The sequence below is a fragment of the Bacillus rossius genome, chromosome 5, assembly GCF_032445375.1.
Source record: "Bacillus rossius redtenbacheri isolate Brsri chromosome 5, Brsri_v3, whole genome shotgun sequence".
In the NCBI taxonomy this organism is placed as follows: Eukaryota; Metazoa; Arthropoda; class Insecta; order Phasmatodea; family Bacillidae; genus Bacillus; species Bacillus rossius.
This window is the reverse complement of record NC_086333.1, coordinates 51742336-51766793: the sequence shown is the minus strand read 5'-3', so window position 1 is coordinate 51766793 and position 24458 is coordinate 51742336. Positions and strand designations below refer to the sequence as shown.

General features: G+C 39.5%; 1 protein-coding gene across 1 annotated transcript; it reads left to right on the top strand.

Moving 5' to 3' along the window:
• Positions 1-18068: 18068 nt before the first annotated feature.
• LOC134532365 (protein unc-93 homolog A-like) lies at positions 18069-20532 on the top strand. Its single transcript, XM_063368799.1, has 2 exons — positions 18069-18153; positions 20280-20532. The coding sequence occupies exons 1-2, from the start codon at positions 18096-18098 to the stop codon at positions 20507-20509; spliced, it is 288 nt and encodes a 95-aa protein (XP_063224869.1). The 5' UTR covers positions 18069-18095; the 3' UTR covers positions 20510-20532.
• The last annotated feature ends 3926 nt before the right edge of the window (positions 20533-24458 follow it).

Below are 24458 nucleotides of genomic sequence, written 5' to 3'. Positions count from 1 at the left end.
CTTCCGTGGTTGAAGGTTTTTCGTTGGCTCAGATTCCTTCAGATAAACTGTGAGCCAATCACAAAAGCAATATGAAAGTAAATGCGTTTGAATTCTAGCATAACCAGAAATGAATCCGCGAATTTTTCCGGTCTCTAGCAATGGCTGCTTGGGGTCGCTTCATTAAGCGATTGATCTGAGCACTGCGCGCAGCTTCGGAACAGACCGCGCCGTTCAACGTGTCCGGGCGGTGTCTAGTCACGAACACCTTTAAATAATGCACTAGGGGCGCATTTACTCACGACGCCATTACAGTGGTGTTGCCTGGACAGTGGCAGGGGTAATTAATATATAGGCCTATATTTTTAAAATATTTAATTGGACGCCTGGTAAAGTTTCGGTTTTTTTTTCACACCACAGCACGAGATTTATTAACACACAGATAGAACAAATAAATTTAAAGTCAGTGAAATATAAAATAGGTTAAAGCATCCACTGGATGTGCAATAAATGGCAAGGAAAATAAAATAACACTATGATTGCTGATCAATATCAATAACATAATCAAATGCCAATTTCATTAATAGGGAACTTTTAAATGTGTGTCTTAAATAGTGGACAGAACATTTGAATGGGCGTAATGTACACAGATCTCACTTTGACATTTAGACACATATACACTTGTGAGAATAACCCTTGAATTAAAAATTAAATAAATAATTGAGTTAATTAAAAAACACACACAGCTTAGCACAGCTGTACCGGCCTTAGCTTGCTATGATCGGGAAATATAGGTTGTGCACATTCAAACACACAAGAGTTCTATGTATTTTTACAACACCTTCACTGACATGAAATTCCCTAGATTTCATAAACGTATATGTTTATAATCTGATATGAATGTTTCTCAAATTATTGATTTTAGTTACCAGTATATAGAGTCTCTACTCATTATTGTCCACTAGATAGACTCAGGGTGAGATGAGTCTTCTGGGGAGGAAAGTAATATTAACCTGATAGTTATGCCCTTATAGGCAATGTAACGTGTTTGCAGTAAAACGTATGAACACTGCTAAATCAGTGTGAACCAGCACTTTGTTCTCAGTCAATACTTTAACATACGTTTTAGTACTCAGGATTGATACACTTGAATTAAGCAAAATCACAATATTTTGCAATCAATGCTGTCAGAAAATTTACAACACTTACTGCGAATCAGCGTAGGTTGTACACTCTTATTTCACAACTCTTTGTAGAATTTCCCTAGCCTTAAACACTGTACTAGAACATGTGCCAAGAATTAAAAGAAATAATCTGATTGGTCATCTGTGGCCCAAGCCAACAGACGCCAGATAAAGATGTTCATAAAACAGACTTAATTGATGCCAACATAAAATAGATAACATAGAATTCAAAATCAAAATAGTTCAAATCAATAAACCATTAAAATAAATGTTCATGTTAAAAATAACATGATTTAAATACTGACTAGAGAATTCCGACTATTGTCGTGAAATAGCATCTCTAGCTGTCATAGAGTAGTACAGTTCATAGAGGTATATACTCTCGAAACTCATAAAACACTAAGGAAGGAAAATATTTACAATCAATAAATTGTTTGAACTTAAATAAACAGTTTTGAATTTTGCCCTATGACTCGTTTCGTCACACTTAGCGGCATATCTTGACACTTTCTCTGAGGAAACAGGAACAATATATCGCAATAAACGTTGTTATAATCACCAAAATTAGGAAGATCAGCAGCGAGTAAATTAATAGTCTCCGACTAGAGATAGAAAAATGTCGCGAATTAATTAGGCAAATATAAAAAAACTGCAATTTTATTACACAAGGATGTATGACACGAACAGCCAATGGTAAATCAGCGGCAAAAGACTAGGCCGAATCGCTTACAACCTCTTCAAGAGCGAGCGACGCTTGCCTTGTTGCGGATGTATGGATTCTCGCCTGGAGGTCATTGAAAGAGTTGCTCAGATCAATTGCTTAATGAAGCGACCCCAAACATCCATTGCCGACTGACTGACAGGGATACCATCATCGCCAGTAGCGGACCCCGGGGGCCGAGTACCCGTACTTATGGCATCGAACCCCGAGGCCGCTGAATGCGGGCCCCTTAACCTCCTGTTTTTGTGCCTGTAAATAATAAGTTTTTGACGGGGATTTGTGAAATAACTTGCCTTTAAAATTTACGCTGCGAAGCTTGGTGACTACAAATGGCACTGAGTTAAATAAATTTATTTTAATTTCGAGGGAAATTAATTTAGTTTTACGTTAAACTCGTAGGTTGTCCAGCCCTCCTTGGTTTATGATGTTGGGGGGGGGGAAGAGGGGGTGTGATTTAACATTTAGCTGAGCAGTTGGCCTTAACTGCTCAGGTTTTTTTTTTAACATCTCCCGGTCCCTAGCACCCACTAAACCCGGTTAAACCGCTAAACCCGGTTAAAACGTTCGTCCGGTCTGTTGACGCGGCTGGGGGCTGGGTTTCCTCCAGTGCTGGCCGACGACTCGCTGCTGGCGACGCCGAACGCCAGCATGCAGGCGACGCTGGAGCGGTTCTGCGGCGTCAACTTCTGCCACGGCGACCCGGAGGCCCTGAGGGCGGACCCCTACCTCCGCCGGCCGTCCACGGAGCGCGTGCAGACGGTCATCAAGATCTACCTGCTGTGCGCCGTCGCGGCTTTCGTCCTCGTCATGCTGGGCGTGTCGTCCCTCGACAGGTAGGTACCTCCGCCCGCACAGCGTGTGCACTTGCATCGCCGCAGGTACTCTGGGTTCCATTCTTACCTTCTTACCCCGGACCTGGTACTTGCATTAGCTAAATATATTTACAGTAGTAACCGCGTACATTAATAAACATAATAAAACAAAATAAAGCCTGATTACAGAATATTCGATTATCTTTTCCATCATTAAAAAATTGGTTGTCTGTAAAGTCAGTTTACAGACGATAGTTTAACGTGACAACTTCATAACAAAACATTGATGAAATGATTACATACTTTTATGAATAAAATTGAATCATTTTTATTGAATTAATACTATTTTGTATGGATACAAAGAAGGAGTGAAATGAAATATACAATTTAATTGATAAATTTACTTTTATTTGCACTTATTAATTCAAATATGTTTATTTCTTAAACGAAGAGATTATTTTAACTATAACTTTTATACATGTTTGCTATTTAACTTCAAGATCGTCGAGAATGTGTTACGCTTTTTCGCAATTACACATTTAACTACGAAGTTTGTTCGTCGTGAAATTAAACGTAGAATTTAATAAAAATGCCCTTGCAGTTAATAAAATAAGTATTAGTAAGTTTAAGAAAGAATTTCGGCTTTAATCTCCAACCCAGATGCTCGTTGTGCGCTGGGGCCGAGATTAAAATTCGTTGAGAATATTTTAGGTTTTTATGTCTTCCAGTGCGCAAAATGATATGAGCAAAATGATATGCAATTTTATTTATAATTCATTAATAATAACGCCCCTCGCGATAACAATATGAAAATATGTATTAACGAGTGCCTGGCAGTGCATTTAAAGTGGTGGCTATAAATACTGCAAATGTGTCTGTATAATTTTTGATCATGTGATATATTTTAAAAACTCAATTATAAGCCTATATTAAAAACAACATGGGTGCACAAGAATCAAGATAGGTAAATTGTTTCGTTTGGATTTGAACACAAACGTTTACAGAGGTATCCCGATACCTTCACCATTGAGGAGCGACAGAATATTTTAATTGTTATGTATCACATTTATAATTTTAAAAACATTAGACAGACACATGCAAAACCCTACGAACGTGATTCAAATTAACAAGGGTACCAACTGATACGCACCTTTATTTAAAAAATAAACAATTGTAACATTATTTCCTCGACATTAAATTGCTGCATTTTATAAAGTAACATTTCAATTTGATTATAATGATGAGTCGTTTAAGTCCATTACTGGGTGTCGTAAGAACAGGAAGCGCCACGGTTGTGACTCCGTGATGTCCACATGATTGCCAAAGCAGGGTGATTCTGCGATGGTTTTTACCATTGCCTTCCGCGGGATAAAGATGAAAGGAACATCACGTAGACCCAGTACTGAATTCAGGGAGAAAGTTTGAAAAATCCCCTTCCCCGATCGGGAATTGAACCCGAGCTCTTTGGCCCACCAGCCAGACACGCTAGCCATGGCAGTGCACTAGACTACGTGGGTGGACTTGCTTATGTTACGCATGGCTAAAAAATAAAACATCAACTATGAAACTGAATGGCTCTCTGATATTGGTACAAACGAAATCGTTAGGTTCGAGGGAGCGAGATCTTACTAACTCGTTTCTACGGTACGCCCGATAATTATGGTGTGCCATACCAGAAATCAGAAATGACTAACAGAGCTTTTTTGTTTACTCCCCCTAATGATTAGACAAGTTTTCTCTCAAGCACTTTAACTGCGTTTGATTGATGCGTTAGTTCCGATGTATAGCACCACCTAGCGTTCCGTCTTGACGTGTGATTTGGCAGTCGTTTAACATGACACGTCCTGGAGACCTAGCCTATGGTAAACATACATCTCTCCAACATACGGACTCTATGTGGCTCGAGTCAAAGAGCAATATGGCGTCCAAGGCAAGCAGCAACCAATGAACGGGTTAACTAACTCTTGGTAGTGAGTATGGACCTGCAAAAATGCGTATTATTATTTGGTGATATAGATTAGAATCCACAAACACGTGCATGATGGAATTATATTCACTTTCTCTCCTGCTCGCAAATTATTTGGTATTATTATAATTAGGTATTTGTCATTGGCTTCTTGGTTCTTCAGGGCTCCAATGAAAACGATCAATAGGTGTACATATATTTGCAATCTAGACTGTCGCCTGGTAATAATACGAATTTGGTAGGACAGTGGGGTCTAGCTTGGTATTAAAATATACCGCAAAATGATAGGGTCATGACTGAGAGATTATTTCAAACGTGTTTTGTTTAAAGGTCATTTATCCGATGTTTTTTCTCCATTTTCGTGTGTTTGTACTACTTTGTAAAGCTATACTTTTGTTTTGGGCTGACATAAGTGACTGAATGAATGAAGCGACCCTCGATCGGCGAACAATAAACTCAGGGGTTCCCAAAGTTCGCGCCGTGATGATCAGGGGGCCACCAAGCGCAATAACTCGCTCGATCGACTGACCTGTGTGAATAACTTAACTAGCAATGCAAGCGACCTTAAGCTAACACATTACACTTGGGTACTTTCTACCACCTAATGTTATTAATTTATAAAATAGCTTTTTTAATGAAAATTGCATAAGTTTAATTTAAATTTCATAAAGCAACTAAAATTAAATTAAGACTTTATAGTCAGTGTTACAAAAATGTTTTAAAGATTTTTGAGACGAACGTCATATTGGTTCGTATTGGGGGCGTTACCAGAAATTATCTGTAGATTAAGGGAGAGCCACGGGTCTAAAATGTTTGGGAATCCCTGAATTAACTCAATCTTACTTATGCCATGATAATAAATCGTGATTTGTTTGAGCTTTGCTTCTCGCCAATGGTGATGTCGGACAAATAGGTACAAAAAATTAATAATATTGTGGAAGTAATCACCCATGTCCTGTGGTAAAGTACCACCCCATCATTCGCCTGGGATGATTTCGGGAATCCAAGAAAAACAGAAATGAGGTTGTCTGAGATTATCCCGAATGTAAGTCCTGTATTTTATCCTTCCCTCACCATTCTCCATTTCTACTAAAATGGATGATGCAATTTTATTTCCAGGCAGTTTGGCAGCCTGAAGCTATTTCTGCAGTTCACCATCAGAAATGAAATTATCTGTTTATAATGGAACTGACATGCTCATAAATGGTAGTAGGGTGTTTGAGTGAATGTGATTAACGAAAGTAGGTTTTGAAGAAAAATCTATTTAAATTTCAGGTACAAAGAGGCAAAAGACAGCGAATTGTCAGGTCTCGCTCTGCTGACTTCCACAATAAGATTAATGAAGAAAAGAAACCAGCTTCTTCTCATACCGATAACTATGTGGGGTGGAATGCAAAAAGCTTTTATTGAAGAAGAGTTCACAGAGGTAAATATTTCTATTTTTATTTGTGTGTTTAGTCTGTGAAATGTAAACTGTATTCTCTGTCAACAGAGTTTGTAAAAAAGCTTCATGTGATTGTCTGCGTTCGTTATCAAACATAATTTGCAAGTAACAATTAGGAAATAGAGGTACTGCAGGTAAAACTTTTGAAAACATTTGAATTCGTGACAGATTATAGCAGTAATTGCTGAGTAATTACCAGCTATTTTGAGAAAGTTGTTTTTTGAAAATACTTAAAAATGTTCTTTTTAACGATACACCTAATATTACATTATGCTAATCACATTAATTAGAGTAGTCTAAAATACATACGTTAGTGACTTAAAGTAGGTATACCTTAGAAATTTAGCCAAATATTGTTACTTAAATTTAAATTTAAAGTTGGGTTTTCATGTTGCAACTAACTTTATAACAATAATTGAGAAACATTTTGTGGTTACCTATATTAAATTTTATGCGCCAGCACTACTTATGTAAATGAAGATGCATAGAAAAAATGGAATATTGAGAATATTCTGAGAAAATTACCTTTTGCGAAATTAGACTTAAAATATTAAGACATTTCCTCAGTCAAATATATTGCAAACATTGCGTTCAAAATTTGCGGTGTTTGTTATCTATTTAAAAATATTAAATTTGGTCGGTGTAGTCAAATGTGAAGGAGAGAACTTTAATTGAACATACGTATAAGTAGTCGCAATTACCGTGTCCGAGAATTTAATGTTTGTGGGACTAATCATATAGACTATTTTAAGTAACTGTATAGCTAAATTGTTTTGAAAATGTGTGTTGTAGCCCAGGCAAATTAGACATATGCTTCCCGAAAAATCGTCCAAAGCTGGAAAGTGTTTTAATACCTTTTCGGGGTCCCAAATAAGAGTCCTGTGAGTTTGCGACGGATTCTGACTTCTGCTTAAGTTTTGGGAGTCAAAAAACCGCGGAATTTTCGCACTTTGTTTAGTTCTTCGCTTATAACTCCTAAACGACGCATCCTACAGAAAATGTTATTTGAAGCTTTTTTAAATGACATTAAATTATGCTTCGAATGGTGTTTATTTCGTCAAAATCGGCGTAGCCGTTTAGCCGCAATCGATTTTCAAAGTTGGGCCATTTTTACCAACTTGGGTAAAAAGTTGATTCTTTGTTTAGTTTTTCGTTTACCACTCCTAAACGACGCATCCTGAAAAATATTTTACTCATAGCTTTGTTTAAGAGCATTAAATTCTACGTCGAATGGTTTTTACTCCGTCAAAATCGGCCTAGCCATTTAGCCGCCAACGCTGCTGTTTTGTCACTTTGGACCATCCACTCTGGTTAAAAGCAAGGAAAATTCTTGCATCTGTCGGCCCAAATAGCGAGTTGAGTTATGTTGCCGTGCGGCTTGGGGGTTTTCATTTGCTCATGTCCTACATGGGCAAAATTGGCTTCATTATGGACGGCAGCGGCCTCCAATATTTGTGGAGTGTTTGCTTCGCGATGGCATCCACAAAACAATGATGTCAGGCCACTACTATTCCAGAGCTGTACAAGCTCATATATTGACCCAGCTCGCTTTGGCCAAAATAATTATACAGACGATGTCCACATCTCAAGAAACAAAGCTGACAGACGAAGAGACTGATGCACTATCGTATCTCATAAAGGATTTTACATCAGAAATATTTGACATTAACAACCCAAATGTTGACAGTCTTATGGAAATGTTCAAAAGACAATTGGAAATCTTAGAGGAACGAGGAAGCACAGCACAGCTGTGGGTGCAGTATTTCAGGATGGTGTTAGTACTCAAGCGATTTATCGAGGCTGAAAGAACTGGGAATTGGATGTTACACCTACAGATCATAAGAAACATGATTCCATATTTCCACGCTAGCGGACACTTCAACTATGCAAAAGCTAGTCAACTCTACCTGCAGGATATGGAGGAGCTCAATAAAAAACTGACCCATGCTGAATATCTACAGTTCGTTGTACAAGGTTACTTCACAATAAGGCGTAGCGAAAAGCATTGGTCCGGAATATGGTCAGTTATGACCATTGAGCAAGTGCTCATGAGAGCAATATCTTCTTGTGGAGGGCTATTCCGTGGGCGGGGAATCAGCGATGGGACTCTAGCCTGGTGGATCGCTGGCATGCCCACTGCAGTGGATGTTTCTCATCAAATTGAGAGTACTGTGAGGTCTCCTTCTCAACATCCGATCAGCATGTTGACACGACAAACTCCAGAATACGGAGGGACGACAGCGATTTGCAGAAATTCAGCGAATGGTTTCAGTGCCATGACCCATTCCCTAAAATGAGTTCCCTCATGTCCATCAGCACAGGAGTTATAGCAGATGACAGCATCAACTGCCACAAAGCTTTTGAAAAGGGCACAGCCAGTATGAAAACCATTGAAGGGAAAAACTTCAAAGAACTTCAACTTAACAGAAAAAATCTAGTGGTGCCTCTACGAGCCGTGAAGGCTACAGCAAAGATCAACGGAGAATCAGCCCCTATCAGTCCGGACACGATTTTCCGCCGCATTCCATTTCACATGAAATCACAGCTTCAGCTTGAATCGTACTTTGGATTCGAATTGGCCCCGTACCCACTCCCACTGTTTTATGATGACGGCATGATGCGGAAGAGTAGAAAATCTGAACTGTACAAGCTGTTCACTCCAATCAAAGTGGATTTCACTGTGAATGCAGACTACGTAGTGGATGGTGGTTTCCTCCTGCACAGAGTTGTGTGGAACAGCGGAGAACAGTTTTCCAATATCATTCACAAGTACGTAAATTACATGAAACCCAACTACAAGTCTGACAGTATCAACATAGTTTTCGATGGATACCCAGAGGATGTGGCCGAGAAGTGTATAAAGTCTGCTGAAAGAGCGCGAAGAGCCCGTGCTATGTCATCTTCGTCGGTTATATTCCAGGAACATACCAAGGCCACAATGCCGAAAGATCGTTTCTTGTTGAATGATCACAACAAGAAACGTCTCATATCGATGCTGACAAACAAACTGATGGACGAGGGCATTCACGTGAAACAAGCCTTGGAAGATGCAGATTCTCTGATTGTGAGCACAGCAATGGAGAGGTCTATAGAGGGAGGCAATGTTTTCATAGTGGGAGAGGACACCGATCTGTTGGTCCTACTCTTTCATGTTGCTGTCTTTGAAGAGCCCATCTCCAACGTGTTCCTCATTAAACCCGGGAAGCAGAACCAGGAAACTGTCGTTTACAGTCCGAGCAATTTCCGGCTGCTTCAAAACATGAGAAAGCATGCCCTGTTTCTCCATGCCTTCACGGGGTGCGACACCACATCCTCATTTTTTCTGCCAGGGGAAAATTCAAGAAATTCATGGCAGACCAAAACCTCCTTCATCAGGCCTCTATTTTTCATGACCCGATCGCAACTCCTGATCAAGTTGCAGAGTCAGGCGTTCACTTCATAAAAACCTTGTACACGGGTGGCAGCAGCAAGTCCCTCAATCAAGTAAGGTTTGACCTCTTCCAGAGGTCGCTTTCAAAAAAGAATTTCGACTTGGCGTCCTTGCCTCCTACAGAAGCGGCTGCTCGCCAGCACTCCTTCAGAGTTTATTTACAGGTGCAGGTATGGAGGAGTAATGTACTAGATCCAGAGAGATGGGGATGGAAAATAACCACCAATGGGTTAACTCCCATCACAACGACTGATCCACCGGCCCCACAAGAACTTCTCAACTCCATATCGTGCACATGTAACAAAGGGTGCAAAGCAGCTTGCTCCTGTAGAAAGGCAGGGATAAAATGCACCACCATGTGCATAACCTGTTAAGGGCACGCATGCCTCAATTCCATCTCTGAAGACAAGGATGTTATACTGGATGCCGCCCAGTGTGACGAGGAGATTGATATCATCGAAGGAGAGCAAGAAATGAATCCTCATTCTCAAGATTCCGAGGATGAGGAGCTAGATGACGTGATCGGCGAAGAGCGACCGTCTTCTCCTAAACGGCGAAGAAATCGTCAACATGAGTACCTTGTACATCTTTCATATTATGATCTTTCATGTACACAACTAATACATCTTTCATGTACACAACTAATACCGTTATCGTTTACACGTATACATCTTTTGTTACCATCAATAAAACATTATTCATTATAATGCCTTCTTATATTTTGAAACCACATAACATCATTTTGGAGTGTCCAGGTGCGGATCCAGTAGGAGGGGGGGGGGGGGGCACGAATCCTATAATTTCTGAAACCCCAGAACAATTAATATTTAATATTTTATTAAAAATAAGGATTATACTTGAAATTCCAAAGGGGGGCCGTGCCCCCCTTCCCTTCACTCTGGGATCCGCCCCTGGATGATTGTCATTAAATAAAACATCATCAAATGATTCATATGATCCATTCAAAGGGCATAATCAACTTTTTAGCCTAGTTGGTAAAATATGGCCCCACTTCAAAAATCTATTGCGGCTAAACAGCTTGGCCGATTTTGACGGACTAAAAACCATTCGACGCATAATTTAATTCTCTTAAAAAAAGCTATGAGTAAAGTTCTTTTCAGAATGCGTCGTTTAGGAGTTGTAAACGAAAAACCAAACAAAGAATCAACTTTTTAGCCAAGTTGGTAAAAATGGCCCAACTTTGAAAATCAATTGCGGCTAAATGACTAAGCAGATTTTGACGTACCAAACACCATTAGAAGCAAAATTTAATTTGTTTTAAAAAAAGCTTCAAATAAATTTTTTGTAGGATGCTTCGTTTAGGAGTTATAAATGACAAACTATACAAAGTGCGAAAATTCCGCGGTTTTTTGACTCCCAAAACTTAAGCAGGAGTCAGAATCCGTCGCAAACTCACAGGACTCTTATTTGGGACACCCAAAAGGTATTAAAACACTTTCCAGCTTTGGACGATTTTTCGGGAAGCATGGCCTTTTTTTGGTCTAATTTGCCTGGACTATTGCTTATGTTAATAACAGTAAAAAAAGTCTACTTTTTTGGTGTGTTCCTTCATAGTTTGTAGCAACTGTCACCACTTAAACAAAGTAAGTAGTGTGTTTGAAGTGTCAACATAAAAAAAATATTTGACCATCAAAAACTTTTGAAACTTTAACACTCTAAAATACACACTTTGTTTTGTACTTTTACATGAACATCAACAGAAAATATTTTGTTGTTGTTATTTCTCTTGATCTAACAATCAGTTTCAGCCATTATAGAAATTATGATCCAACTGGTCATAGAAGACGCACCGAACAGAGTAAAATGTATCAGCTTGACTGTTTAGGTATTGTATGAAAACGTCTGAAGCTCTTTGAAATTCCTTCTCAGAGATCAAGGGAAATAGTAGTATAGGAATGGGGTTCCGAGCGCACGGGTTCTGGGTGTGGAGCCTGAGCCGGTGTCCGCCATCTTGGATTGTGACGTCACGGCGGCCATCTTGGATGAGTGTAACGGGACACAGCGTAACGGGACAAATTTAAAATGAAAAAAATTACAAAAATACATAAAATTCTGCTAGCTTGTGAACTTCTCATTGTGTAACTAAGATAGAGTTCCAGTACAAGCCAGAATTTTATGTATTTTTGTAATTTTTTTTCATTTTAAATTTTTTTTATTTATTTTTATTAAATATTTTTTTCCCTGTAATTTTATGATATCAAAGAAAACGTGTGGTGGTTTTCTCCGAGTGCATCTGATTATCCATGTCAATATTATGATGGTTTTCTCCGTGTGCTCCTGATTATTCTTGTCAATATTTTGATGGTTTTTCCCGTGTTCTTGCAATCATTCCTGTGGTTTCTTCAAGTGTTTCTGACTATTCTGAGAAACCACTCTATGCATGGATTTTTTTTTGTCTGATGAGACATGTCATTTTATCTGGAGTTACATTTAATTCGATAATTTCTGCTACTAAATCAAAACTTGCAATATTTTTATCAGGTGGAATTAAAAAATATCATTACTCAGTCAAATTAATATTACGCTATGAGACATCTGTGGAGCACCAACATGCAAGACGAACTTCCTTTTCCTTGGAGTCTAGCGAAGCCATCCTTCTTTTGCGATCGTTAGTGAGCATCCCGCATCCCGCATAAAAGAACTAAATATTATTTACCTGAAAGCAACATGTGGAGACATCTGTTGTTGAAAAGCAGAACTACATGCATAAAGTACTTTTGCATTAGATATATTAATTCTCGCTGATGAAATATGAAAAAAATTCTATTTAAGTAATGCATCTAATTTAAAACACTCAATTGGTATCTGGCATTAGTCTCAGTAACTAATATGAATTCCGATTTGGGATCTGACGCTGTATCGAAAGAACATAGGTGTAAGTTTTGCAGTAAAGAGTTTATCTTGAGAAAGAATAAAAGACAACACGAGAATAATGACTGTGTTAAAAATCCACTGCGCAATATGATAAGTTGTGTTCGATGTAGCAAGTTGTTTACGCGGAGAGAGAGCCTAAAAAGACATGGCAGAACTTGTAGCGCCAAGCCTGCGTACAAGCTAGAGGACAACGATGAATCTACTAGCCTAAGGAATAGTGATCTGCATTAAGACAATAATTTTTATGGCTCTTCCGACCTCCACAAAGAACTTAAATTGAAGGAGGTTGATGATTTACGGAAGAATGAAGACAATGGAAGAATCCTTAACGTGAAAAGTGAGAATATATTCCAGCCGAATTCAAGTAGATCTTTCCTACTTTGTAAAAATGATGGACTCCTAAAAAGGAAGCATGAAGACGATGAAGACACTTCAACATCATCAACATCGAATTATTACGGTAAATTGGGTGAAGACGATTCCTTCTACAGTGATTGTTACAGTGACTCTGAGGCTGTTGACAAAGACATAGATTATGATGAAGCACCTAAAGCTGCCAAGATCGAAGAATGTGGCGGTGTCCTGAGACCGAAACGGTGGAAACGACGTGATATATTAAATAAATCTGATCAAGCTAGTGATGATCACCGTCTCAAACATGAAAGTTACCCTGAGGTTGGTGGTAAAACGGAAGACACCAGAGATCATAATATTTATTATAAAGGTGCAAGGAATATGGCGGTAGAAGAGAATGATTACACATCATGGAAAGATCCAAACATATTGGTTGACCGGCTAAGACTTCTACATGGTTCGCTTTGTGCAGGAAACTATTCGTGCATGAAAGAAATATCCTTCATACTCAAGGAACTGAGGAATGCTGGCTACATACAATAATGGCTTGTTTTACTTGCATTTGTATAATGTAAAGCAATAAAATAAATAATTTAAATTATAAGAATTTAATGTTTTTATTTCTTGTATTCTGATTTCTAACTAAGACTTAGATCTCGTAACTTGTGCTTCCTTTTTGCTTTTTTTTTGTTGATGGAGCTTCCAAATGTGCTGCCTTTTCGATGATGGTGCTTCCAAATGTGCTGCCTTTTCGTTGTCGGTGCTTCCAAATGTGCTGCCTTTTCGTGGTCGGTGCTTCCAAATGTGCTGCCTTTTCGTTGTCGGTGCTGCCAAATGTGCTGCCTTTTCGTAGTCGGTGCTTCCAAATGTGCTGCCTTTTCGTTGTCGGTGCTGCCAAATGTGCTGCCTTTTCGTAGTCGGTGCTTCCAAATGTGCTGCCTTTTCGTTGTCGGTGCTTCCAAATGTGCTGCCTTTTCGTAGTCGGTGCTTCCAAATGTGCTGCCTTTTCGTTGTCGGTGCTGTCAAATGTGCTGCCTTTTCGGTGTCGGTGCTTCCAAATGTGCTGCCTTTTCGATGACGGTGCTTCCAAATGTGCTTCCTTTTTTGATGGTGCTTCCAAATGTGCTTCCTTTTTTGATGGTGCTTCCAAATGTGCTTCCTTGTTTGATGGTGCTTCCAAATGTGCTTCCTCTTTTGTTGATGGTGCTTCTATTTTTTTAATGTTGTTTTGACTCTAGTATTTTAGTAAATTGTTCTTGATTTGACTAGCGTATTATTCCATACCGTGCATGTATATAAGCGAGTCCTAGACAGCAGGACGCTCAGTTTGTTACTGCCGTCGACGGTGTACGGATCACCTAGTTTGTTTCTTCTGGTGCATAAGTCGTGTAATTGCCTGTTCTTGAGACTTCGATGGCATCTTTACCGACTTTAACGTCGAACTCGATGGAGGATGTACCATCGTCTACGGGAACCCTGACGTCAGCTACGGTGGAGAAGGTGCAGATCCCGTCGGTAACGCCTCTGACAACACTGGTGGAGACTTCGCTATGTGCTGTTCCACCATCATCTGAAGTTTCATCAGCATTGAATACTTCAATTAATGAAGAGCGTACTTCGCATCAGTGCAAATACTGTGGTGCATCATTTACTATCATCTCAAATGCTCGCAGACATGAAAGAAGCGGTTGTTCTAATAATGTTCAAAGAATACAATTTCAGTGCAATAAGTGCAATAAACTAATTTCACGTCTCGATAGCTTACATCGTCATTATAAAAAATGCTCCGAGACGTATAATGCACATGGTTATTGATTTGACTCATGTGTTGTACCGGCTAATGAGACTATATAAGTGATATGAACTTCAGTCCGTCTCTGGCTGCGGTGATGAACGGATCGGATAGACATTTAAAGTCATGCAAAAGGCTTAGTCCGTACAATAAGAAGACTGTTTGAATCGAAGAATCCAAAAAGGCTTTAGTAATTTGTCAGTGTTTTTTTTGTACTTGTAGTAGTGTATTGAATTTATGTAATAAAAAATTTATTAAAAGAACTTGCGGTGTTTTTATTTCTCAAACCTGTCGCTTTTGTGGTATTTTTTAAATTAGAGTTGTTTTGTATCGTCCAGGGATCGAACCAAGGACCTAAGTCGATCTAATCAATCAGTATATGGATTACAAATTTATTTAATGAATTTTGAACTTTTTCCCGAATTAATAAGTCAATTACGAATTTTCCAAGATGGCGGATATGATGTCTGATAGGATGATGGTAGTAGAGGATTTAAAGTCTCTTTAAGAATTTTGAACATGATTTATTGAAATTATTATTTTTTACATAAAATAAAAATATATTGCATCGATCGAGTATCGAACCAAGGATAGGAACTGACCGGGCCAATCAGTATATTGATTGCAAATTTATTTAATAAATTTTGGAACTTTTCCCGAATTTCTAGCTAAATAAATACGGATTTTCAAGATGGCGTCCAAATTTCAAGATGGCGGACACCTTAGTAATAAATGATTACTGCACTCTAGCGGGTAATAATTAAACTAGCATGGCGTCAGCGCACTCTAGCCGACGATACAATGATGATGGCTTCCAGCATCGAAGACAAGATGGCGGACATGACGTCATACCAGCTGACGATATATATGCTTTGAAAAAAAGTGGTGGGAGTCAGTATGCCTGCAGCCACCGCGGGGGGAAGGATCGGTCGCCATTTTTATTTTTTTTGCACTCGTCGGGTTTGAACCGAGGACTCCGAGCTCCGTGTCGTTAATGTATGATTTTTAAAAAAATTTTATTGAAATTTTATTAAATGAATATTTTTATAATTTTAAAAAAAAATTTCATTAAAATCGGATAATAAATAAAAAAGTTAAAGATGGCGGCCGTAACGGAAATTACAACGGTGACGTCATAATCCATGATGACGTCAGAGGCTTATCGTAGGCTGTAGACATGGATGCTTAAGCCTACATATGGACATTTCTAGCCGCTGGGATTTTTAAGGACTAAAAACGGGAAATTTTCCCTCGAAACGGGAATTTTTCCCTCGAAAAGAGAAATTTTATTTGTGGAATTTTTTGAGAATTTTTAGCGGAATTTTTTTCCACAGAAATGGAAATTTTGGCGAATTTTGAGGAATTTTGGGCAAATTTTGCCCAATTTTGGCAAATTTTGAGGGTCAAAGGTCACGGTCAAACTTGTCCCGTTACGCTGTGTCCCGTTACACTCATCCAAGATGGCCGCCGTGACGTCACAATCCAAGATGGCGGACACCGGCTCAGGCTCCACACCCAGAACCCGTGCGCTCGGAACCCCATTCCTATACTACTGGAAATACACGTCACACATTTACAACGAGTTTGCCAAGTAGTGTCCTAAAAATAATTCATTCGTCCAGTTTGCCTGAGGGGAGCAGTTCGCTTTATGATGAGTTTGTAGAAGGTCCAGCATGGGTGCATAGTATTTTCTCGAATTGTGAAGTCTCAGAGAGTGGGGAGATAAAACCACCCAACTGTTTCGATGAGTTTGCACCGTGTTTCCTACTAACCCAAAAAGTTGCTGTACCAGGAGTTTTTAAAGGTCCCCGAGTGCTTTACTTGAAAAAGTCTCAGTGAGTGTGGGGGGAGAGCAATTGCCCTTCAGTTTCGATAAGTTCGCAAGCCTGAATCTCCCAATCCATCCTCACCCCCATCCCCTGCATTACTGGTTCCCACGGTGTTTGTCGAAGTCCCAGAACAAGTGCGCAATAAAAACTGCCTGACTTTCAAAGTCTCAAAGAGTGGAGATAAAAACTAGCCCCAACTGTCTCGACGAGTTCGCCGTAGAGCAGTTTCGCGAACCGATGGTCGCGTGGGGCGCAGGCGTACGGGGAGCTGTCACAACTTAGAAACACACAACTTAGAAACACACAACTTAGAAACACACAAGATATAATCTTATAAGTTATGCCTGTTCTAAGTGGTGTGTTTCAAAGTTATGATGGTACTAAGTTATGTGTCTAAGCGTTATGTGTTTCTAAGTGACGTGTTTCTAAGTTATGACAGTTCTACGTTGTGAGTTTCTAAGCTGTGATAGTTCTTAGTTACGGCTTTCTACGTTTCGACGTTTCTAAGGTGTGCGGTTCTGCGTTGCGTGTTTCAAAGTTACGTGTTTCTAAGTTATAACAGTTCTAAATTGTGTGTTTCTAATTTGTGATAGTTCTAAGGTATGACTTTCTAAGTAACGAATTTTTGTAAGTTGTGTGATTCTGCGTTGTGTGTTTCTAAGTTGTGATAGTTCTAAGTTATGACTTTCTAAGTAACGAAGTTTCTTATTTGTGTGATTCTGAGTTGTGATTTTCTAAGTTGTGATAGTTCTACGTTATCACTTTCTAAGTAACGAAGTTTCCAAGTTATGACTGTTCTAAGTTGTGATAGTTCTAAGTTATGACTGTTCTAAGAAACGAATTTTTGTAAGTTGTGTGATTCTGCGTTGTGTGTTTCTAAGTTGTGATAGTTCTAAGTTATGACTGTTCTAAGAAACGAATTTTTGTAAGTTGTGTGATTCTGCGTTGTGTGTTTCTAAGTTGTGATAGTTCTAAGTTATGACTTTATAAGTAACGAAGTTTCTAAGTTGTGTGATTATGCGTTGTGTGTTTCTAAGTTGTGATAGTTCTAAGTTATGACTTTCTAAGTAACGAAGTTTCTAAGTTGTGTGATTATGCGTTCTGTGTTTCTAAGTTGTGATAGTTCTAAGTTATGACTTTCTAAGTAACGAAATTTCTAAGTTGTGTGATTCTGCGTTGTGTGTTTCTAAGTTGTGATAGTTATAAGTTATGACAGTTCGTGGTTGTGTGTTTCTAAGTTATGAAAGTTCTAAGTTGTGTGTTTCTAAGTTATTCCAGTTCTAAGTTGTGTGTTTCTAAGTTATGCCAGTTCTAAGTTGTGTGTTTCTAAGTTATGCCAGTTCTAAGTTGTGTGTTTCTAAGTTATGACAGTTCTAAGTTGTGTATTTCTAAGTTATGACATTTCTAAGTTGTGTGTTTCTAAGTTGTGATAGTTCTAAGTTGTGTGTTTCTAAGTTGTGTGGGGTGGGGGGTTTGCAGGCGTACGTGAGCTGCGCGTGGAGCATGGGCAGCATCGGCACGGTGATGATCTGCTACGGGCTGGCCACGGCGGCCACCTCGCTGCTGGCGGGCCTCGCCGGCGGGCCCTTGCTGCGGCTGGCCGCGGTGAGCCTGGCCACGGCGCTGCAGGTGGCGCTGGTGGCTGCGCTGCTGCGCTGGAGCCACCACACGGCGCACTTCCACGCCTACATGGCCGTGGCGGCGCTCTGGGCCGTCGCCGGCAGCGTCTGGCTCGTGCACCTCAACGGTGACTGCCCCTTTTTGCCTTCCCGCGCGCCGCGTTCCACACAGCGGCTCGGCCGCAACTCAACTCGTTCGAACGTTTATCATGGACTTAGAGACCCGTAAAATTCGCGGGTTCGTTTCGTGTCGTGCTAAAATTCAAATAATCATACCTAAGTGCTTGCTGCTTCTGTCATTGGTTCACTGTTAATCTGGAGGACCTGAGGGGCCAATTAGAGACCCTCACTCATAGAAGTGTCGAATCACAGGCCACCCAGTCGAGACGACTCACGAGTCAGCAGCCAATGAACGGAGGTCATTGAACCCGCGAATTTGTCGGGTCTCCAATCGTGGTTGTTTTAGTCTCCGGAAGAAAATAAATAGTGCGTGGAGTCCCTCCGCGCGGAAGAAGTGAAACTTCGTAATGTGGAAATGAAAATAGGAAGGGGTAGAAATTGATTTTTAGTGAAATCGTTTTGTTTCTTTAAGACAATTAACATTGCTTACAATGCATAGGAAGAATACCACGCGCATGTGCTTGCGATCTACCGATTTATTCACTCTCTTTCTCTCTCCTACTTTCTACCTTTGTGTAGGTATATTTATTTATTTCTCTCTCCCTCTTGCGTTGGAATATTGGACGCTACTCGTTGCTAACGCTCGCGCATGCGTTCGAGTGCCACGCATTCACTCTCGTTCTGTCTCTTTCTATTCCCCCTCTCCCCAGCTGCGTCGAACGTTTAACGCAACAGTGCTTTCATACCCCCTCCACGGTAGCGTTAAACGTTTAACGCAACCTTGTTGGAAGTCGCATTAGAAGTTTCACTTCAAAAATAATGTTTCTGAAGTTGGTAGTGCATAATTGTACAGGAATTGCCCAATTAATTGCGGAAATAATTTATTTCTCCTTCCGATAATCGGACCGGGATGTTTACAGCTGAACATAGCGAGCATAACAAACCAAATAAAAAAAACTAATATTCGGCGAAATCTAGTCAACGCGCGCATTTACTTATTTGTTGGATAATGTTCTCAAGTTACCCTTGAAGTAGAACGTTCAGAGATTCTGATCGGCCTAAAACTTGTCGAGGTTTTAGCGATAACAAGGTATGAAGCAAGAGTTAAACCTAGAGATACTCTACTTAATGCTAATACCGGGTTTGTGTAAAATGCTTATAGCAATGTACGATTGCATCTAGTCAGATTGAATTACTTGGTGTTCAACTGTTATGTATAATACTGTCTTGTGCAAAGCTTATGTTAAATGTGGTCGAGCCTTTAATAAAGCCGCAGAACCGTTGAATGGGCCTGGTACAAAAAAAAAGGGGGGGGGGGGTAGAAGAAATTCCTTGGCCCTTGCACCAGGGAGGAGAGGAGGGTTGAGTTTCAAGATTTTTTAATGCTTGGGTTTACCCTGATAGGACGAAAATTACCAATCTATTGTTAAAAAATTCATAACAAATCTTACAAGTAATGTGATATGTTCAGATAACGTTTAGCATTATGGCTACATTAACGTTTACATTCTTGATGTATTTATTTTAATTGTGGAGTTTGAAAAGTTGTAAAGTAAATAAAGAGAGGGGAAGGATAGAAAAAAAATATTTTTCCCCTACCCCCCTCGGGCCATTGGTTTATTCTCCAACAGGGTAGCATATGAAATCATTTTGAGTCTAAAATTTATTTATTTTAAAAGGCCAATTAAATTTCAACTTTAGCATGCATTATAGGTATGTAATCACGAAGTTTATATTTTTTTATTAATTTTTCGTAATTAACATTAGTGGTAAAAATATTTATAATTAATGTCATTCGTAGGGCCAGAGAAATGTAAAAGATTTACAGACCAGCTGTGTGTTAAAACTTTGTAGCATTGTCTGAGTTTCGTGGTTGGCTGGGTTTATATTTCATGTGCATGTAAACTGTCAATGCACCAATCATAGTCATCCAGAGCGTAAGCAAACGATGAATATATATATATATATATATATATATATATATTATTAAATACGTGAAACACACATCTGAAGTTCGCATGAAATACATTCTTACAGCAACACGTGTGTATAGAGTACATGGCTTCATTTGCCGTTTCCAACGCGGTTCTTGGCGGGTCTGAGTCGCAGCCGGTTTGTTGCCTGTGGTCCACAGCGCAGTGCGGGCGGCTGTTCCCGGGCGAGGAGGAGGCCGGCTTCAGCAACTTCCGGCTGTGGGACGCCGTGGGCTTCATCCTCGTGAGCGGCTACAGCAACTTCGTGTGCATGCGCGCCAAGCTGTACATCCAGCTGGTTGGCGTGTTGCTGGGCGCGGCGAGCTACCTGCTGCTGGAGGGCTCCCGTCTCCGGGCCGGCGCGAGCCGCTCCTTCGAGGTGTCCGGCTGAGGCCGCCGGCCGGGACCCCGAGTGCCGGGGGAGACTCCTGCAGCGGACTGCAGGGCCCAGGGGCGCAACAACAGGGGGGGGGAAGGGTATTTTGCCCCCCCCCCCCCCCTTCTGAAACCTTGAAGTGGGGGCAAACGGGAGCAAAGAAAATGCCGTGTAATCAATTTTTAGATAATAAAACTGCTTAAATAGCACCATTTTCCACCTTTAAATACAAATTTTCCCGTGGGAGGAACCCCCCGGACACCCCCGCTTCAATAGGGGGGATCGATGATTCTTTATAAAAAGGTATATTGCCCCCCCCCCTCCTTTGGAAATTTAGTTGTTGCGCCCCTGACAGGGCCCATAACTACTAGCAGGATATATGTTCCAATACAAAGTTTTATGTTAGTAATGTTAATTCATCTACATGACGACTAATTACTATAGAGACCTGCAAAATTCGCGGTTTCGATGGCCTTCAGGAGAGACTGCACATACCCCTGTGCACTCGGGCAAATAACGCAAGTTCATTGGCTGCCGACTTGTAAGTCGTCTCAGCTGGTTTGTCTGTGATTCGATCCTTCTTTGGTTGAGGGTTTATAACTGGTTGAGATTCGTCCAGATGAACAGTAAGCCAATTGCAAAATTATCTAAGAGGTAAACCTATGTGTTTTAATTCTAGCCTATCACCGAATGAATCCGCGAATTTTGCAGGTCTCTACTAATTACATAGCAAAACTGATTTTTCCCCTAACCTAACTAAAACTAAGTGTATTTTGAAGGTGTCTGGGTTAGGGAGAGACTCAAAGCGCGTCTCAGGCCAAAGCCTATACGCTCTACTCATGCTGGGCTTAAAGCCATGCAGCAGATGTAGCATGCATCATGTGCTAGGAGGGGATTGGCCAGCCATGGTAACATTTTAGCAATGACTAACTCCCCTCACTGACAATACTAGACTAATATTAGATAAGTTGGGCCCAAGTAAAACCTGCATAGATACAGGGAAAAACCCTGGGAACTTACATGCGGGATGCAAAAATTTCATGCATTTATAACAGGCAGGTTGATTACAGGAAACAGAAGGATGGTTCCGGAAGAGCTGGACAGAGTAGAAATAAACTACTGGAACTTGGACATTGCTGTCCGCATTGCATTGGGTGGCACTGGTTGTTTCGGGCCAGTTTCCCGCCAGGCTGCCAGCCAGCCTAAAAAGTGATTTTAACTATGTGAAGGACACTTAATGTTGTTTTGTAGTAAAAAGGTCATGTTACGTGTAAATGAGTAGGAGATAGAAACATTTCTGGTTTGCCACACCACAAAATATGTAGCTACCAAAAAGGAATGAATTAATTTTCACGGTTTTTTTTTTTTGCCAGATAATAGCTTATGCATTAATTCTCACAATCAATGTGGCTATGTTAGAAATATATTATGAAAGCCACCATCTAGCGGACGGGCCTAAGACTGCTTCAAAAAACTAGGTCTCAGTTACGTCAATTGCTGAGTCTTCCCCATGGTGCCGAAACCACACAGCTGTAAAGTACCAACTGTTTTATTCATGACAATACTGACAGATAAATATTATTTATTGTTTTAAGTTCTAGAGATTATACGTGTCTATGACACTACAGACTCTATGCCTACGCGTAGTTCTGTTACAGTTTTTTTGTCTAGACCCCACTAGGAGGGATTGATATTTGTAACTATCACAACAGTGTTGATCGAGTTAGCTCAAATTAAGAACTCTTGAGAAAATGAGCGACGCCATCATAACGTAAACATGTAGCAGTTTGGTGCAAATAATAATCAGTGTATTATTTAGTAATGTTGATACATCCGTCGCAGAAGGGCGAATGAAGGCTTCTACATGATATGACTAAGTCGTTTGGTTAAGTCAATTCCATACGAAATTGTGCTTGTGAATTGTTTTGGAAGGATTAAGAAATAACGCAGTGAGTTGTATTTGTGACCATTATCTAAGCTTGTATTGGTTAATAGAATTGACGCCAACTCTTCAGAACATTGACTGCACCTAATTGCACTGGCATTTAAGTATTGTTGTAGGCCAGGACTGCCTAAGAACGTTTCGTTCAGGATTAATATTTCAAAATTAAATTATTTCATTAAAGATTACAACATAAAGTCAGGATACTCGAGACCTCAGAGGTCCTTAGAGAGATTTGTGTTCTCTTGGCTGAACGAGCTAGCTGGACATTCAGAACCCTAATAAACTTAAATATTTTTTGTGATAATTTTCTTTGTAGTTTTACAGTCAGTGTATATTGTAAATAGAGTGCATTTGTTGAAATTGTATTGGATTCATTTGGAAAATATTTTTGTTTATGTTCTGTGCCCTTCGTAACTCTTGTAATGGTATACAGACACGTGCTTGTTCATAATGGTTTAAATGTTTTTTTTATAACAGATCAGCTTAAATTACATTTATTTGGTTACATTTAAATGCGCTATTTTCATTATGCTTAACACAAACACATAATAACCAATATAAGTGTATTATGTTGTTAAGTGGGCCTCAGAAATATACTTATTATTTACATATCATAATATTTATTTTCATACACAGCTCTTAGTGTAACCATTATTTTACTTTTTATGAGTAAGTTTTCTTTACTGATGAATTAAAAAAAATTGTTTTCACATTAAAATCTCAGATAATAGTAAACTTATAGAAATCCGCTTACAGAAAACTGTACATTTGATATTTTGGTTTGTATTAAATTGTTTTTAATACTTTGGTCATAAGTCAATTGCTTGATAATTTCAATTAAAGCAAGTCATAAATGCTTACATATATATTAATGTTATTTAATACGTGAAACACACATTTCAAGATTGTATGAAATACATTCTTACAGCAACAAGTGTGTAAACTAGCATTAAATATGGAGTACATGGAAACACAATAATTATTGCCGTTTCTGTGTATGAGCCATGTCGGACTGTGATGGCGAGGGAATGTGTTATTGTAACCATGTAAGGATTAAAATAACCTTTTCAAAATAAACACTCTCTAACATCATATTCCTAAGTTGCTGTAATTATCATATTATTTGTTCGCTTATTTTTTTTTATCCTGGAAGCGAGGGGTCCGCAACCCAAGGACCTCATCCTACCTGGACGACTTGACTGTAAGCAATAAATGTAATGTAGTAAAAGTGACGCAAAAAAAAAATAAAGCAGAGGCAAGATTATGGAAAAATGCTGTATTAGGTTCATATAACTTATTTAAAATCTGCCTTTCGAATCCGTGAAATCCTTCCGTTTTCCTTCAGTTACTGAATTTATCTCATCCATCATTTATTTTCACAGAGTTTTCCGTGAATCATACTGCCCTAAGCACGGTTTCCAATTGAATTACACTGATTGGTCAGTCATCAACAGCAAGCTGACTAAAACTGGTCTTTGTTGTCAGTAGGCTATCTCAGCCAGTGAAAAGCAAAAATAGACGTATGGTTTCCTTATTTTTATGTTCAGTGTGCAGAAAAAAACCATTTGGACAATTGTTTCTTTGCAAAACACTCATGTGTAGGGGCATGCAGATTTCGCGAAAAGATTTCGAGACTAGCTGAAAGTTAAAACACTGTAGCATCGTCTGTGTTTCGTAATTGGGTGAGTTTCTCCCAGATACATATCGATTGTAACAACACCAATCACAGTAATTAAGTGCGAAAGTAAACGCGTCCTGAGTGGCTCGGTCAAATAAGGCAACGACTTCTCTCGCAGACGGCCGCCAATCACAAGGAAGAAACCACAGGTTCGGGTATACCTTGTTGCAGTCTATTAGCGTTTAGATCTTTTAGCGAAAACGCCTGCCCCTACTTATGTGTTTTTGACATTTACGTATAAATAAAAACCTTGCCTGCCTATCCACTGGGAATACTCCATTAAAACTCAAAGAGATGGTACATTATAGCAGTACAACATGTATACCTGGATTTCTGAAGGA

Coding starts and splice junctions, on each gene's coding strand:
- LOC134532365 (XM_063368799.1), top strand. CDS start 18,096: ATGGCCGTGGCGGCGCTCTGGGCCGTCGCCGGCAGCGTCTGGCTCGTG. Junction 18,154..20,279: donor CTGGCTCGTGCACCTCAACG/GTGACTGCCCCT, acceptor TGTGGTCCACAG/CGCAGTGCGGGCGGCTGTTC.